This window comes from Elaeis guineensis, chromosome 3 (assembly GCF_000442705.2).
Source record: "Elaeis guineensis isolate ETL-2024a chromosome 3, EG11, whole genome shotgun sequence".
In the NCBI taxonomy this organism is placed as follows: domain Eukaryota; kingdom Viridiplantae; phylum Streptophyta; class Magnoliopsida; order Arecales; family Arecaceae; genus Elaeis; species Elaeis guineensis.
In genome coordinates, this window is record NC_025995.2 from 118533103 (window position 1) to 118550948 (window position 17846).

The window sequence follows — 17846 nt, forward strand, 5'->3', positions numbered from 1 at the left end:
CCCCGGAGTGCGGGCCCCACTGTCCGCGCCTGCGGGAGCCCTGGGGGCGCTGTCGCTTTCTGAGCCAAAGCGAGTGGGGGCGATCCATGTGCCATGTCTCACGCCTCCTAGCCCATCATGATCACGATGGATGCCGTGATGTCCATGATCCCCTCATGCCAACCGACGGCCACGATTCGGTCGACGCCATGCTATCACTATTATATATTTTTCCGAGCGTACGTCGCTTTCGGTCAAATCGGGGGTGGAGGGAGGAAGTGGGAAGAAATACCGGGGCGGAGGGCGAGCGGGAAACTGAAAAGAGGAAGGACGCAGGAAAAAGCAAGGTGGTTGCCCCCTCTTCTCCTCCTTTATTTTTTATCTTTACTTCTGGTCTCCACCACCGTCTTCTCCTCCCCCTCGTTCCTTTCTACGCGGAGGAGAGGTTTTGTTTTTTTCCCTTTGCGAACGAGACGCAATGGAGATCGCCATGGGGAGCTTCTCCATTCGGTGAGTCTCTTGAATCTTTTTAGGTTTAATTCTCTTTTTTTTTGATCTTCTTTTCTGGGATCTCATCGGTTCTTGATTCTTTCTCTCCAAGGGAGTACACAGATAAGATGAGGAGCGTGGATTCCAAGAAGTGCTGGCCGTTCGATGGGCACACGGATGGAGGGGAGAAGGGGCGGTCGCTTCCGCCGATCTCGTCGCGGAAGTTCCGATGGTGGTTCGACGAGCTCCAGAGGCAACGATCGGCCGGAAAGAAGCCGGAGGAAGTCGATGATAGGGTTGAGGTCGAGAAGAACGGGAATAAGAAGGTGATTCGTGGATCGATCAGCGAATCCATGGTCAAAACCCCGCCCGTGGAGCCAACGGTGAACGAGAACTCCGGCGCGGTGGCGGGTGTGGAGGAGGATGGTAGGCTGGTGAGAGTTGCTGCTAGGGGGAAGCAAAGGGCGCCCAAGAAGCGGTCCATCGCTGAGCTGTTTGCTGTGGCGCCGCTGGTCGAGACCTTCGAAGATGACGCCAACGGCAGTGACGGACGAGAAGAACCGGAAGAAGACGGAGAAGATGGGGGAGAAAGAGATCAAGAAGTCGAGGTGAGGGATCTGGGAGTTGTGGTCAAAGGCGGTGGAGAATATCTGGAGCCACCGAGGAAGAGAAAGGTACTGGGTTTGAAAGACGATTGTAAGAAGATGGGGAAGGTGGGGAAAAAGATTAAGGAAAAGATCAAGAAGAAGTCGAAAAACAACAAGCTCAGGGTCGAGATCTGCGCTGCTGAAAAGGTATGTGACCAACTCCTTAAATCATGCTTCGCTCTTAGCTTTTGGAAGCGAGATGTTTTCCTTCTCGCCTTTTTGCAATACTATATCTAGAGCTAATAATTCCACTTCCCCGCTCTCTCACACTTCGCACAGCGTACGGTACGCAGCTGTCACGGCTGAATATGTATATTTGCTTTTGGATTATTTGTACTATGATACTATTTTGCTTCGTTGGGTGATAATCGTATGTGCATGCAATTGGGTACAAGATATGTAACCATGTTGGCGTTAGAGGGACACTGCTGATAACTTCTTTGTCTGGCTAGAAGTAGCGTTATTTTATGTGCAAATTGATGGTATCAGAGCGGTTGCTTTGCGAACTCAAGTCAGGACTGATAACTGAGTTGATTGCCGTCTGATCTTAGAGGTTACATATGTTTACGAAGTCTTTTGATAAGTCTCTCCTTTTATGTTATCCTGAAACATTTGGAGCAGGATGGAATATCTAGCCCGTAATTGGTAGTGTTGTTAATTTTGTGAATATAGGGAGCTTTAGCTTCATGGTGTTCTCCTTTGCTTGGTCAAGCGACTCACTTTTGCATGATTTTGTGCTTCTTGGATGCTGTTTTTCCATTGTTTCCGCTTTATAAGTCTTTTAATACTCTGATATTGCAGTTCTCTTTCAATATTAGAGCATCTTTCACCCTCACATAACGAAGCTGAAAGTTGCTTCTTTTTTTTGTAGAATCTAGCGGTCAAGTTTTATTTTTCTTTTTTAGTGCAAAGCTTGCAAGTCTTTAGTTGCTTGCTAATTGACATGAACTGCATACAAAGCTTGTAACTCATTTAGTTGCTTGCTAATTGACATGCAGTGCCGTAGCAGTGCTCTTCTTTCTAACTGCTTAGAAGTTTACCTTCACGTCCATACTTGTAACACATGTGCGTACGCTACGCTTTGCTTTGTGGGCATGAAGCTATAGATGAACCTCCAAGTTAATTGTCAATTAATTAGCTGGTTAATATGTTGATGTAATTTGTGGACCCTCCAAGTTAATTGTCAATAGTGTGTGGTAAGATTTACATGAATTGACAAAATATTTGTTGCTGTAATGCATTCATCGCTGCTGCTCTTTTTAATTACCTTAGAGCTATTCACATGCACTATGGATAATGTATTACGTGTAACATTTAGCCTTCGGCTAGGGAACTTGGTTTATTGCTTCCAGTTGCTGTTTTTGTTCATAGGCAAGGAAGGGCCCTTTTTTTTTTTTCAAAATCTGATGAGGAGCAAGGAATGGCTTTATTTGTTTATCCATTTCTTTCTTGGGGGGTCGGTCAGGCTGTGCTTTACAGTTTGAACTAGTTAAAGAGGACTCAAAAGAGAAATCACGAAGTTGCTGTGCGTTCTGCATGATAGGCAGCTTAATGCTATCCTACAGACTAGTGATTTTTGATATTCATTTTCGGGTGAAAAGGAATCGTTTAGAAATTCTTTCTTGGAAGATATTATAGGATGGTCAAATTGGTAGTTTCCTTTTGTGATTCGACACTAAAGAGGCTTCTAGGATTCTATGTGATAGAATATCCCAATATATTCACTTAGTGAAATGAGATAATGATAGAAGGTGGAGGTGCCTTAATGCGTAAGAAACGTCAAACAAATTGAGAAAGTGTTAAAGTATTCTGTGCTGACATTTCTCCAGCAAGCCTTTCTTCAATAAAATCCTTACAATGAGAAACTTTATTAGAAGGGTATGGACTGGGGTTGGTGACTGTGCATTATGCGCAAGTGGTAGAAAATTCACTTTTCATGTTTTACTGATTGCCTTTTGTTTATTTGTTATTTTCAATTTGAATTAATAATAAGAAAAAGCATTTGCATTAATAATAACAAAAAGCTGTTCAGATTAGGATCTCTATTTTGCAAGTTGAAGGATAAGTGGATACCCAAGAAGCTTGGATCCTCTTGGGATAACTCTAGTGCTCTTTTAAGCCGTTTTAGAAGAAAGGAGTAGCCTCAAGTTTTATGGTTTAAAGAAAATCTTTATGTTTGTTACATTAAAGATCTATTGTGCAGTGGAGGGAGGAATGGATATCCAAGAAGCTTAGAGCCTCTAGGATAACAACAGTAGTCTTCTTAAGTTGGCTAGAAGGAACAGATGCACTTTTCGTGTAGGTGGGAAATGCTTGATTGCAAAGAGATATGTAATATAGGCAGGAAATGCTACAAAATGGTGGCAATTGAACAATATATAAAGAGTGATTTCATCCATGGGAAATTTGTGATGTTAGAGTAAGATTCGGATGGTAGTGCAATGATTGGACATTCTTGTTGTTGCTATTGTTGGAATACCGGATTGTGGCAGTTAGGATTTTTTTCACGCTGTTGGTCGTCATTATGTTCCATAAATGGTGAGGCTCGCTTGATGCACATGAGGTACAGCTTGATGTTGCATTGAGTAGCTTGCTAGGTAGGATGTTGCACTAGAAGTTTCTCTTATATTATCTGTGTTTTTTTCTTTTTCTTTTTTTTTTTTCTGGTTTCTTAAGTCCATAGGAATTAAAAATTGGTCTAAGATTGACTTTACATCAGTTACTCATCAACCTAAAATTATTGTTAGAAATGTATGTTTAAAATTCAATTATAGTTTGATCTTTCAAGGGCATATATTTTTTTGTATATTTTATATATTATAGGGTATCTTGGTGAGAACCTTTTGGAAGTTTTAAATTTTTCAATTTGTTCTTGACAATAGGCTATAATGCATTTAGGGTGGCAATTTATGATCAGATGCATCAACCAACTCACGAATGATCCACTTTAAGTAGGTTTGGATTTGACATAAGTGGATTTGGTTATAAATGGGTTAGCCCATCTAAATCTGTTTATTAATGTGTTGGGTTTAGGTTTAAACCTTTGACTCTTTTAACCCATTTTGATCCATTTAATAATTGGGTTGGATCGTAACTCGACCCATTTAAACTTGTTTCTGATCTGTTTAATCTGTTTAATAAATAGATTAGGCTCAAACATGAATTTTTGACTTGTTTAATAAATATATCAGATTTGGATTGACAAAATTTTGATCCGATCCACATCCAATCCGTATTTGATCCGATCCGACCTGATTGCCTTGCAATAGAATTAGCTCTCACATAAGTCAAATAAACTTCCTTTTGTCTAAGTTTAGTGAAATGGTTAATGTTGGGAAATATATCCTAAAGACAATCGTTTCATGATTGTGCTAAATATAATTGTATATGAATTGATAAATAATAAAAATTATTTGATCTTATTCATCACAAGGTTACATCTTTTAATGAACTCCTATGTTGTACTGATGAAGTCTTTAGGATTACTTTGATCGATAAAAAAAGATTTATCGATAATCTTTAAATTGGTTTGCGATCAAATGATACGCTGTTACTAAGACGATAGCGATATCAAGTTTAGGTCGTTGTGTGCCATATGCGTTAGTTGTCTTTGTAATCAAATGGTGTGAAGATATTGGTATGGCCTGCAGGTGAGATGTAGGAGTACATCATCATTGAACGTGACCATTTACGGAGCCTCTGTTGTCAAGGATAGCTCGCGAAGGATATGGGTATAAGTGTCCCTTCGATTGCAAGCAACTCACTGTACTTTGGTGTCGGACTAACTGAGTTTCTAATTCAGTAACGAAAAATTTTTAGGTACAGTCAAGTAGTTGTCAAGTCGGTGCATGAGTCAAGATGAGATTGATCCATCCAAATTTGTAGGAGTTAATGTATCAATGCATTTCAATTTAGCAAAATCTGGATCCGGATAATCCATGTGATGGATTGAAAAATTTTGAAGTACAATATGGATGACTTATATCTAAGATTGGCAGTTAAATTCTAAGTCTCCTTGAGTATTAGGATCAAAGGGATAAATTATACGGTAACCATATGCTAATAGGTTCTTGAATGTTGCTTCATCTTTATTCAATCTACGTGAATGTTGGTCACCATTGCTAGATAGTTATATTGATTGGTTCAGAAAGTTGTTCCTATACTACCGGCTTAGGTTCGAACTTATAGGATCACATTCAAAAGAAATTTCTGACTGATCATGTGACTGATCAACAATTGAGAATCATTTAAGAACTTAATCATCAATTCGATTGATGGTTAATCTTATACAAAAATTATAATAAATTAATTCACTAAATGTTAGTGAATTAATAAAGGATTAATTAGCAATTAGATTACTAATTAGCTCAATTTGATTGAGCAAATAGGATTAAATAAAATCTAATTGAATTGGATTCAATTAGGTTTGATCTGATTAGATTATGAGATGACCTAATTGCTAAGGAAGAATTATCCTTGATATGATCAAGATTTTGGTTCAATCAATTTCTAATTTGATTGGAATTTGATTAAAAATTTATGAACCTAATTAGATTGGATTTTATATATTTTATTTGGGCTAAACCAAATGTGATTTGGTTTGGTTTCAAATAAGAAAATTAAGAGTTCTTATTGGAATAGGACTCTTCTCCCATGCACCTCCCACTTTGATGCCATATATCCTCAGGCACAAATAGTTTTTGCGTGAATTTTTTCACGTCAAAGAGTCTTTTTCCTTCTCTATCTCACATCCAAATTTGGGTAGGACTAGGTTTTAAATGGAATGTTTAAATCTGATTTGAAATAGGATACCATATAGATAATGTTTGACATTATCTCTAAGACCTTACCGTTAACTTATTTTTTTCTCTTTATATGTGCGACATTTTGAGGAGATTTTTCATGAAAAATCAGTTGGAGAAGTGATTTACTATAAAAAAATATGAGAAGGGGCATCCCATATTTTTTTGGCATGTTTTGGCATGAATTTTTGAGTAGGGACGACAACACATCAAGAGTCCATGATCTCTTGGACTCTTCATCCTACCTCCTTATACGCCTAGAAAAGGGCCTTTTATGGTTTCTTTTGTGCATATAAAATACCAGAAGAAGAGTTCTTCATGTGAAGGGGCTTGGGGTGTTGGTTCATGAAGTGAAAAAAAGGAGGAGAGTCCTCTCTCTTTGGGTTAGCACAAAAGCTAAATTCTAGGTTTTGGTCCTCAGAATTTGGGAAGACAGAAAAATATGAGAAAAAATTGTTTCTTCTCCTTTCTTCTTCCACATCCTTATATCCTCCAGAAGTCCATCTTTAATCTCTGAAAAGATTCCAGAGATTTGAAGAAAGGATCCAGATCAGCCAAGAAGAAGATCTTCACGCGAGCTAGCATTCCCGAGAAGATCAATCAGATTGGAGCTTCGAGTGAACTTTTCGTAGAATCCGGATGCATGTGCGACTACGAGCAACCAGCGAGGATCCTTTCTACTATATCTTTCACCAGCAGTGATCATCGATCCGCACAAAAGTATCGAGTTATGAACTCAGATTAGAAGTAGATGTGATCTACTGCTTACATGCATGCATGCTGATTTTGTCTTCAGTATTTTTCAGATTTTATATGTAACATATCATGTCATAGATCTTAAAGTAGGTTGATTTGATGATTAGATAATATGTATGTTAGATTAATTTGTTTAATCCAATTTTCTTCCACTGTAATTTATTTGAAAAAATTTCGAAATACATGTATGAAATCGCCTACGTTTTTCAATAGTGGTATCAGAGCCTAGGTTCGTTATGATATGATTTATATGCATATTAAATCTGAATTTTAATTTTATTTAGATCTGATATATGATATTTTAATTTAAATTTAATTAATGATTGATCGCACAAACTAACATAAGGTTGTCCTGCTGTAAGGTTTACCCCTTACAGCGATAAGGTTGTCCTAGTTTGTGTTGATCATTGATAAAATCTGATTTTATGTGTTGTATGTGATGCTTATGCTTTGATTTAGATGTGATCTAAAATTGTAATCAGATCTGATGTAATTTAGATTAGATCTAAATTCATGCTTATATGATATGTGATTAGATTAGATGATCCGATTAGTAAGTATCTGGATTGGGTTGATCGCTAGGCCGTCCGGTCATAGAAACAAGAAGAATTTTAAGGTCCTCTCTTTTCATTCGATGGAGTGCTCTTATGGCGTATAAGGGTGCCATGTGATTAGATCCCATGAAAAAGAATGCGAAAGGAAGAACTTATTTTTCTGCCAAACTCTAGATCTTAAAATCCTAGGTTTGTTGTATGTGATACAAAGTTATATGAAAAATAAAACATCTAATCTATATGATTAAAATTATTTTAGTCATGAAAAAATAAAATCTCGAATCATAAAAGTTTTAGATATGATCTAAAAGTGTTATGATTGATTTTATTTTAGTGTTATGTAAGAATTTTCAGATCTGAAACTTCTTGAATCGTGCTCACACAATTACTGAGCCGACCCAGTTTTTAACTGAGTTGATCCAGTCTCGTTGTGTAGCCGGCTTAATGGTGATTGAGTCGATCCAGTTTCAGAATAAAAAATTTTTGCATAACATTTGTTGTAAATTGTTTACAAAATGATAAGATTGAAATTGTTTCAAACCTAAACCTAAACCCATATTAATGTTGAAACTTAATTGAGAATTAAGTGTAGAATCAATTAGATCTAGAATTATGAATTAAAGATCTAATGATATTGCATAAAATATGGAGGTATGGGTTAGCTCAAATCAGATCCTCTTAATTGGATTAGATTTAAAGTTAGAATCCAAGAGTTAATGGACTAACTAGAGAAATTGATTAAATCTAACTAAATATTGAATTAGATTAAATCAGATTTTCTCTAGAACCAATACAATAGTTGTAGATGGTCAAATTCATATCTTTGATTAGACCAAATGGATTTTGATTGTGGCTCAGTGGTTGAATCCGAATCATTAGATTAGTCAAATCAAAACTAATTAACCAATTGGTGTCTAAGATAAGTCTGATATTTCGATCGATGGTTTTTAATTGGGAGTGACTTACCTGACCATTTCGATAGTGTCTAAGGCAAGCTTAGTAGATCCTCCCACCGATCTCACTTATCTGATCAATTTGATGAATTATATCTTGATTAGACTGCTAAGTGATTCGAGTTGATCCATGCCATTAAAGTTGATTAGTGTGACTGATTTAGGTGTCATTTCAATCAGCATAATCCTAATCCAATTCAATGATTTGATGAAGTCAGTGGGAGGATTGTGGTTTACTGATTGATCTCTTTTCTTCTCTTGACTCATAAATTAAATCTTATAAATTATTAGGTCCTTAAAATGAGCTAGTTATGTGGATAAATATATCATAGCCTTCCATTAAGTTGGATGATAATGGGTCCATTAGTATGATCATTGGAGGTTCAAAGATCTGGTGCTCATCTGCTATTAGAATTATCATTTATAATATGATGACTCAATCGAGTCTCTCTAACGAGTGGTCAGGTTAGCTGGTCAAAGTCGGACTTGATCATTTGGTAGTTAGATTCTTTAGTATGATCATGTTAATGGTTGGATCTAATTAGGACTTACAGAGAAGATCAAAGTCAACTGAAAAGTTACTTGACGCAAAATTAATTACTAAAAATTATTTGAAAAAATAATTGGTTAAGAATCTACCCATAGATATACATGGGTGAGCCGGCCAAAGTCGGGCTCGTGTGTAGTCTGTGTAGATTCTAGTACTCGCTAAAAAATTAGGATAATTTTTCGGATTAGAGATAGAGGCTACTAATTCGATCAAAATAGTGGGAGAACCTTTAGACTAATGTCCAAGTCTTTAGGTTTAATCAATTCATAAATATAGAGGTCTTAAGTTTTTTTTTTCAGTTATGGTTAGATGTACGTTGTTTCATTTACTGTTTGACAATGACTTATTTATAAGACCCAATTTCGATAGATGGTATCGGAAGTTGTAAATAATTCTAGAGCACGAATGGATCCTATATATGATTACGGATCTAGCACCTGATGTTCCCACGTCCAACATACGTGATGCGATCAAAGACACTTATCAGAAGTGGCCAAATGATCAAATCACCATGTGGTATTATTGAGAGCAGCGAAAAACATGAATTTAGTTATAAATTCGATGATATTGAGTGGAAGAAAATCTTTCAAATATTGAAGGAGTTCTTTCACACATCTCAAGATGTGTCTTCAGTGAGACAACAATCCTTTGAGAAAGGAAAAGAAGATATAAGAGAGTCATGCTTGGGCTGATAAGCTCGAATTGACAAAACAGTCTAAGGTTAACCTAGTCTGGCAGAGTCCCTTAATTCGAACAGGTTAAAAAAGAGAAATCAACAAAGGATTGCTGGACAAAGTACTTATATGATAATACCTTGTGATTTCTCTATCTATGTCACTAGTGTCTCGGTATTGGATATCGAAAGTCCATGCAAATTATTGCAACGATTTCAGGTTAGTAGAAAGATTGGAAACAGCAAGAGATTCCTGAACATTGGAGATGGAGGTCATATTCCAATCTTGATTTTAGGAATCGTCGAGCTTATTTTCAATTCTACCAGTGTCGTTTTAGTGATTGTCACTATTGTCTAATGATTTTTGTGATATGATTATGAATGATGTCACAATCATATGGACAACTGAGAAATGATATTTACGAATAATCACAGCCCGTTATTGTATAGTACATAACAATCAAACTCCTAAAGAAGATTATGTCCTAGAAGCCTACCTTTGGCAGTTTAAGCTTGATCATTTAACAAGAATATGATCAACAGGAGATAATTCTCAAAATCAATGATTATGAATCATTGTCAACCTATCAATCCTATTTCTTTAGTAAGATGATCGAATCACTTTTTGCGAGAAAAGATGAACGAGCTAATGATATTCTGAATCTAATATATACTGATGTATTAGATCTACGAACATATTTACCGTAAATTTGGATTATTTAAAATATTCAAATGATTTCATAATAAGGTAGAGAAATAAATCAAGAAGAGCATTGAAATTTTTTGGTCAGACTCAGGAGGAGAATATTTTTTTGATGAATTTTTGATATATTTAGAAGAAAATAGGATTCTCTCTTATTGGAATTGATTTTGTTTGACATAGTTTGATTCATGATGGAGTTTGCAAATCTGTCAGTCTTATTTTAAGATTATGCTCTTGAGACTACTTGTTATGTTCTGAATTGGATTCCAAACTAATCAGTCGCAATGACTCTATTTGATATGTGGACTAGGCGTAAGTCGATACTTTCTTACCTTAGAGTTTGGGAGTGTTCAATTTATGTCGAACATTTGCAGACCGATTAACTTGGATCCCGGTCTTATATATATTATTCTGTAGGATACCTCAAAGAATCTAAGGGATACTATTAATACCTTACTAAAGAACAAAAGTTGTTTGGTATTTCTTTTAAGAAAAGAAGTTCCTTGATGAAGGTACTGATGTCTTTAATGTGGAACCTATGAAGTTCGACAGGTAGAAGAACCGACACAATCTAGTAAACCCATAGAATCGGATTTGATTAGATCAAACCTGGAACCTGTTGTAAAAGCACCATTAAGGAGATCTGATAGAGTACCACATCCGCTGGATAGATACTTCAATATCTAGATCCGGGATGTGATTCTGTTGAACTCGATGAGAATAATAAGGATCTGATCGCCTACATGGATACCATGCAGAGGTCCGACTTCGATTAATGGCTTAGAGCCATAAAGTTCGAAATTGAGTCCATGAAGGTCAACGGTGTATGGACACTCGTTGATCCACTCGAAGGGATAAAATTCATAGGGTGTAAGTGGATCTTCAATAGGATCAGAGAGTACAGACGAGAAGGTGGAGACCTACAAAGCTCGTCTGGTTGCCTAAGAATATTATCAACATTGTGGTATTGATCATAATGAGATATTTTCTCCTGTGGTAATGCTAAATATTTTGGAGTTGGAACATATATGGCTTCGTTGAGAATAAAAAAAAAGTTATGTAAATACAAATGAGTTAATAGTTCTGTGAGTGTATTTCTTATTTTATATGTGAATGAAATTCTCTTAATCGGAAATGATATTCCTTACATTACAGGAAATAAAGATTTCGCTATTATCATTGTTCTCCATAAAGGACTTGGAAAAAAGCACCTCTTATCTTAGGGATGAAGATCTATAGAGATAGATCTAAGAGGTTGCTTGATTTTTTTCAGTCCAACATACATAGAGTATTTATGAGTAGAATTTGTTCTATTATGTACGCCATGTATGAGACAGAATATAGTATACTCACTAGAGTAGTGAGTGGATACCTGTAAGATCTGGATTAAAATCACTGATAGGACATTCTTAGGTATTTAAGAAATTCTAAGGACCGGTGACTCGATTATGGAGAATCTAACTTAAAACTTGTAGAGTATGACTGCAGTTTTTAGTTGGATATAACAATAGTAAGAACGTGTCAGAATAAATCTTTACCCTAAATAATGGAGCAATCTGCTGGAATAGTTCCAAGTAGAGCAATAGAGCCAAATTCAAATTGTGAGGCGGAATGTATTGCAGCATTCGATGCTTGCAAGAAAGCTATGTGATTGTACAGGTTCACTGACAAGCTAGAAGTGGCATCCTTCGATGATGGTCCTACTATATTGTACAGCACCGGAGCCATCGCTTATGCCAAGGAGCCGAAGTCTCATTAGCTTACCAGGTATTTTGTATCGCTATCATCTTATTCGAAAACTCTGTTAAGGTGATGTCAAACTTTATAAGATCGACGGAAAGGAGAATGTGACCAATTCATTTACTAAAGCCTCAGTATTTAGGAGTTCTGAGATGATAAATCGAAGATGGATATATGATACTATACTGATTGACTTTAGTTCAAGTGAGAGTTGTTGAAAAATATATCCTAAAATCAATCGTTTGACGATTGTGCTAAATATAATTGTATATAAATTGATAAATAATAAAAATTATTTGATCTTATTCATCATAAGATTACATCTTCTAATGAACTCTTATACTGTGATGAAGTTCTTAAGATTATTTTAATCGATAAAGGAGGATTTATCGCGTAATCTTTAAATTGGTTCGCAACCAAACGATATGTTATCACTAGGACGATAGCGATATCAAGTGTAGATCGTTGTGTGCTATATGCATTGGTTGTCTTCGTAACCAAATAGTGTGGAGACATTAGTATGGCATGCAGGTGAGATATAGGAGTACATCATCACTGAACGTGACCAGTGTGGAGCACTCTGCTGTCAAGGGTAGCTTGCGAAGGGTATGGATATAAGTGTCTCTCCGATCTGAGATCACCACGGTGACTTGCAAGCAACTCACTGTACTTTGGTGCTGGACTAACTGAGTTTTTAATTCAGTAATAGAAAATTTTTGAGTGCAGTCAAGTACTTGTCAAATCGATGCGTGAGTCCAGATGGAATTGATCACTTCGAATTAGTAAGAGTTAATGTATCAATGTATTTCAATTTAGCAAAATCTGAGACTGGATAATCCATGTGATGGATTTGAAAAAGATTGAAGTACAATGTGGATAACTTATCTAAGATTGATAGTTAAATCCTAAATCTCCTTGAGCATTAGGGTCAAAGGATGAATTATACGGTAACCATACGCTAATGGATTCTTGAATGTTGCTTTGCCTTCATTCGACCTATCCGAACGTCGGGTTACCATTGCTAGATGGTTACATCGATTGATTCAGAAAGTTGTTCCTGTGCTACCGATTTAGATTTGAACCTATGGGGTTACATTCAAAAAAAATTTCTGACTGATCATGTGGTTGATTAACGATTGAGAATCATTTAAGGGCTTAATTATCAATTCGATTAATGGTTAATCTTATGTAAAGTTGTAATAAATTAATTCACCAAGTGTTAGTGAATTAATGAAGGATTAATTAGCAATTAGATTGCTAATTAGCTCAATTTGATTGAGCAAAGAGGATTAAATAAAATCTAATTGAATTGGATTCAATTAGGTTTGATCCGATTAGGTTATGAGATGACCTAATCGCTAAGAGAGAATTGTTCCTGATTTGATCAGGATTTTGATTCAATCAATTTTTAATTTAATTGAGATTTGATTAAAAATTTATGAACCTAATAGATTGGATTTCATATATTTTATTTGAGCTAAACCAGATGTGATTTGGTTTGGATTCAAATAAAAAAATTAAGAGTCCTTATTGGAATAGGACTCTTCTCCCATGCACCTCCCACTTTGATGCCATGTATCCTCACGCACAAATAGTTTTTGTATGAGATTTTTTCACACCAAAGAGTCCTTTTCCTTCTCTATCTCACGTCTAAATTTGGGTAGGATCATGTTTTAAATGGTATGTTCAAATCTGATTTGAAATAGGATACCATATAGATAATGTTTGACATTATCTCTAAGACCTTGCTGCCAATTTATTTTTTTCTCCTTATATGTGTGACATTTTAAGGAGATTTTTTCTGAAAAATCAGTTGGAGAACTGATTTACCGTGGAAAAATATGGGAAGGGGCGTTCCATATTTTTTTGGTATGTTTTGACATGAATTTTTGAGTAGGGGTGACAACACATCAAGAGTCCATGATCTCTTGGACTCTTCACCCCACCTCCTTACATACCTATAAAAGGGGCTTTTGTGGTTTTTTTTGTATGTGTAAGATACTAGAAGAAGAGTTCTTCACGTGAAGGAGCTTGGGGTGTTGGTTTATGGCATGAAAAAGAGGAGAGTACTCTCTCTTTGGGTCAGCGCAAAAGCTGAATTCTAGATTTTGGTCCTCAGGGTTTGGGAAGAGAGAAAAATATGAAAAAAATTATTTCTTCTCATTTTTTCTTCCACATCCTTATATCCTCCAGAAGTCCATCTAAAACCTTTCAAAAGGTTCTAGAGATTTGAAGAAAAGATCTAGATCAATCAAGAAGAAGGTCTTCACGCGAGCTAGCACTCTCGAGAAGACTGATCAGATCGAAACTTCGAGTGGACTTTCCATAGAGGCTGGACGCGTATGCGGCTACGAGCAACTAGTAAGGATCCTCTCTACTATGTCTCTCAGTAGCAGTGATCGTCGATCCGTGTAAAGATATCGAGTTATGAACTTAGATTAGAAGTAGATATGATCTACTGCTCACATACATGTATGCTGATTTCATCTTCAGTATTTTTCAGATTTTATATACAACATATCATGTCATAGATCTTAGAGTAGGTTAATTTGATGATTAGATCATATGCATGTTAGATTAATTTGATTAATCTAATTGTCTTTCGCTGTAATTTATTCAAAAAAATTTCGAAATACATGCATGATTGCCTACGTTTTCTAACATTTAACATCATATTTTACAAATATATGGTCAAGATTAGCTTGAATTTACTTAGGTTAATTTCAAGTAATCATGACCTATTTATGTTGCCTATAAGGTTGTCCCGTCAAATTTAGTAGTTGTTTTTTGTTGGTAGAGAAACAAGTCAAGGCCAAAAGAAGCATGTCATGTATATAGAGACAGCTTACTATTTTCAAGGGAGCACTAGGTCATACCTTTCAAATCTTGTTTCAAATATGTCATGCCATGTCTAGCTAGTCTTATGTTTGTCGTTTTACACTAACACAATATGCTGATGCCATACTAATAATACGGACACTCTCCCTCAAGGTAGTGCATATATAAAAGTCCAACTTACCCAGCTTGTAGAGGATATTAGTAAACTAAGCATATCTAAGGGCTTTCATGATGACATTAGCCAGTTGTGGCAAAAAAAAAAAAAAAGGAAGAAACTCTTTTTATTGCCTTCTTTCTATGGAGATATTGATTTGTTCCAATGTGCTTGGTTCCATCATGTTGAACTTGATTATGTGCACTGTTGAGATAGGCTTTATTCTTATAGTTCAGATTCATGGCACTTATATAGGAATGCCCAGTTTTTGAAGAAGCACTTCAAATTAGAAGAACTGACAATGTTGATAAGTCAACTGTACTTAAAGCTTTTGCTCTAGACCTGGCTAACAGATTCTTGATTCCATCATGCTGAACTTGATTATGTGCACTGTACTTAACATAGGCTTTATTCTTATAGTTCAGATTCATTGCACTTCATATAGGAAAGGCCAGGTTTGGAAGTAGTACTTTAAATTAAAACAATTGACAATCCCAATGAGTCTGTACTTAGCTTGAGCTTAGACCTGGCTACAGCAGATTCTTACTCCTAGTAACTAGCTTGCTCCAAAAGAAATGTAAAGTTACTTATTATGGATGGTCTATCTCCATCAAAACGTCACTATATGCTTCTACTTTTATTCATCTATGGTCGGAAAACAACAAGGATGTGGAGATCCAAATGATCATTATTGTCAGCGCACTTCCTCCCTTATCAAACCACCAACAGGTAATTTCAGACCAGGTATGGTCTCAAACAATCAATTCTGCAAACTGGCAATAAATGAGAGTAAGGGCTGTGTCCAGTCACTTCAGTGGCTAGTTTCAGAATGTCATCTTGACCCAACAGCCAAGGATGGAATCTGTAAATTGAGTAGGGGCTGGCTTGTGAGGAAGTATTGAATATCTCAGTTGTTTGCTCTGTACTAGACATTGTAGGAGTTGGGAATTTGCACTCTAAGGGTAACTGCTGTTGAGAGAGTCCTCAATCTATCCCCTTTACTGTCATTGTGATATTTGGTAGTTGAGCTTCTTTGTTCCAGTAGTCATTTTTATTTTTCTTCTTTCCAATCTTGTGTCCAAACCATGAGCTAGGAATTGATATCAGAGTGGGCCTTTCTTTTTCTTTTTTTTTGTTTTGGTATAAGCAGGCGCTCACACCATTCTAGTGTGAATATACTCTAAAAAATTAGAAAACAAAATGTCCTACAAGGCACGCGGACACGCCTGACCTTATTGCCAAGTTCAATCATCAATATGCTCAACCATGTAAGAAGTGACTGAATTGGCGGCACTGTTTGCCTCTCGAAAAACATGCTGAACAGACACTGCAACGAAGTCACGTAGGGAAGTCCATGTCATGAGGAGCGGATGGGCCTCCAACTACTCTGTGTCATCTCAGATCCAACTGATAATGATGGCAAAATTTTTCTCAATGAGGATCCTCTCTATCCGAAGCTTCTATTTAGCACAAATAATTGCTCAGGCGGCTCGAAGCTCAACTCTCGGGATGAAAGTCTCAAAGAGGTGTGAGCCCCCGACCACCAGCAGCCTGACGTCTGGAACAAAGATGACAAAACCAGCACCATCTCTGTCCTTCCTAACATTGCCATCAAAGTTAACCTTGACATACCTCGAAGGAGGGGGCTCCCAATAAATGAAGAGAACCCTCGGCATCATTGCAGGAGCAGTATGAGAGCCTCAGAAATCGGAGGCATCAAGGAGCTGACCAACGATGTCGAAACAGTTGTACTTACAATCAAGCAAAAGGCTCTTTCCAGTATCTGGTGAGTAGGCACCATCTTAGCTTCGAAGACCAAACTGTTCCTGATTAGTTAGATTTGATAGGTGACATATGCCATCCTATCCCTCAGGTACAGGTTGACCCCTCAGCAGTACTTCGACGGATCGTGTCCAGGAAAGGGTCTAGCCAAGGCCGCTGCTTACCTCCCATGGCTGACCACCCGACCTCCTCCAAATCAACCTCCTCCCTGGACAATGCAGGAGAGCATGCTCTGTTGACTCGTCTTCCAACTCATAGACTGGGCAAGAAGTTGGAATCTCCATACCCCTATCCTTGAGTAGCATATGCGTCGGAAGCTGGTCCCAAGAAATTTTTTAGAGAAAAAGTCTTATCCTGGGATGAACAACCACTCTCCAGATCCAGGCTGCCTCCATCCTTCTACTTGCCATAGACCTGCACATCTTGGACAGGTCCCTCGTGGGAACCTTATAGCATGATTGGCCCCACACTCAAATCCTAACTACGGTGGATGGAAATCAAGATGGCAAGGATCCGATCAGTGAGCGGGCCATCGAAGAGACGGTTGATGTTTTGTGCTCTCCAACCTCTACCATCGGCAATGATTAGGTCACAGACTTGAACTGCGCCTTTCTCATTTGATCTTTATTTTAGTTAAAGTGGCCATTCACATCAATGTCTCTTCCATGCTCGCTGATGGGAAGAAACCAATCTTTGATAAAGAGGCGGTTGAAGAGAGTGATTCCATACAAGTGAATGAAGGACCCAAGAAGATTTGTTCAAGTTTATAGATTTTATTGGTTTTAACTCATAATAGAATCTTGTGTCATGTATGAAAAAAATTGTCACAGGTATCTTGTGGCCCATGTATTCTCAATGCAACTAACTCCTTCCAAATCAAGTTAGACCATGACAAGCATGTTTATCAAATTATTCCTTATTTCTAAAGTGTGTCGGCAGGGTTTTTCACACAATGGGTGAATTGGTGAATGTGATCCAACATTTACTATGATCAACAACTACTCCCTCCATCTTTGTCAACCAACTACCAAATTCAAACCAATATGCTCTTCAACTATATCTCTATCGCTACCCAACCCACTAAATAGTGTGACTAAGGGATGCCTTTAGAGGCTAGGCTTGGATTGTTATCTTGGTCCAATGGCAAAGGGATGGAATCTATGACTTGAGGAAGGATTAGCTCATGAGGAAATTTCAGATCCCCACATTGTTTCCTTTGTACTAGC

At 37.0% G+C, this 17846-nt stretch overlaps 1 protein-coding gene across 2 annotated transcripts in view; it reads left to right on the top strand.

Annotated features, from left to right (window-relative positions):
* The first annotated feature begins 255 nt into the window (after positions 1-255).
* The window catches only part of LOC105040565 (uncharacterized), a 29485-nt gene continuing 11894 nt past the window's right edge, over positions 256-17846 (top strand). Inside the window, exons 1-2 of one of the 2 annotated variants that reach the window (XM_010917146.4) lie at positions 256-489; positions 581-1262. In XM_010917146.4, the coding sequence (XP_010915448.2) occupies positions 458-489; positions 581-1262 (714 nt within the window). In that variant the 5' untranslated portion in view covers positions 256-457. The remainder of the gene's footprint in view (positions 490-580; positions 1263-17846) is intronic. The other variant, XM_073254613.1, reaches the window with a different exon arrangement.